The following is an 880-nucleotide window of genomic DNA, read 5'->3' as shown; positions in this document are numbered from 1 at the left end:
ATTGAGTATTAGGGACTTTAGTCTAAGGACAACCCAACTACAAAGCTAATGAATAATGCACATAGAGATTACTCACAAATGATAACTGCACACACCAGGGAAAACAATGCACACAGAGCGAACGCGGGAAAACAGCTACGCACGGACACTGGGTGACGTGGAAAACTACTGTAATATGTTCCTGCGCGTTCTTTTTGTAGATATTTTGATTGCATTGAATCACAATACATTACATCCCTTCCCCCTTAACATTCGTAGTCTTTGAGCCGTTCTGGCGGTCTTCTTTTACGCGTAGACGATCTCTTTTGTCCAATACTTTCAATATCAGGTGATGGTGACGCTGCCGCATTTTCTTCTCTTTGTGTTGTGACAACTGCTGTATCTTCCTCAGGTATAACTTCAACTGTTTTTTTCTCCAGTTTTATCTTCCTGTGATTCGATTTTCTCTGCACTGTAATTATGTTCAGCAGTCACATAGCGTTTTCTCACCTGGTCTATGTGTCTGGGCCACAGTTGACCGTCTTCGGTCTGTACCTGGTAGGACGGTGGGCCTGTCTGAGTCACAACTGTCGCTGGTTTCCAGGTTTTCTCCGAAGAATAATTCCTAGCGTATACCTGATCGTAAGTTTGGAATGTGCGTACCTTTTCAAAATTTTTATCAAGGTCTTCCAGTACTACGTCTGGTTGTAATCAGTCCAGAACAGTTCAGAGTCTGCGGTTCATCAGAAGTTCAGCCGGGCCTTTGCCAGTTGTCGTGCAAGGAGGGACATGTTGGCAAAATAAGAAATTCGCGAGGTTGTATTCCCAGTCATGTTGTGTGGTCATTATTTAAGTATTCCTTCGTAATACGGACCATCATTTCAACTTGACCATTTGACGA

The 880-nt window shown here is 43.2% G+C and overlaps 1 protein-coding gene across 1 annotated transcript; it reads left to right on the top strand.

Moving 5' to 3' along the window:
• The first annotated feature begins 106 nt into the window (after nucleotides 1–106).
• Nucleotides 107–832, top strand: Tsp_15108 (hypothetical protein). Its single transcript, XM_003367416.1, is given in 4 exon segments — nucleotides 107–187; nucleotides 259–405; nucleotides 420–583; nucleotides 673–832. The coding sequence occupies 4 exon segments, from the start codon at nucleotides 107–109 to the stop codon at nucleotides 830–832; spliced, it is 552 nt and encodes a 183-aa protein (XP_003367464.1).
• Nucleotides 833–880: the final 48 nt, after the last annotated feature.

Source organism: Trichinella spiralis (genome assembly GCF_000181795.1).
Source record: "Trichinella spiralis strain ISS 195 chromosome Unknown Scfld4320, whole genome shotgun sequence".
Taxonomy (NCBI): domain Eukaryota; kingdom Metazoa; phylum Nematoda; class Enoplea; order Trichinellida; family Trichinellidae; genus Trichinella; species Trichinella spiralis.
Note: the sequence above shows the minus strand (reverse complement) of the source record. Positions and strands in the feature narration are given on the sequence as shown.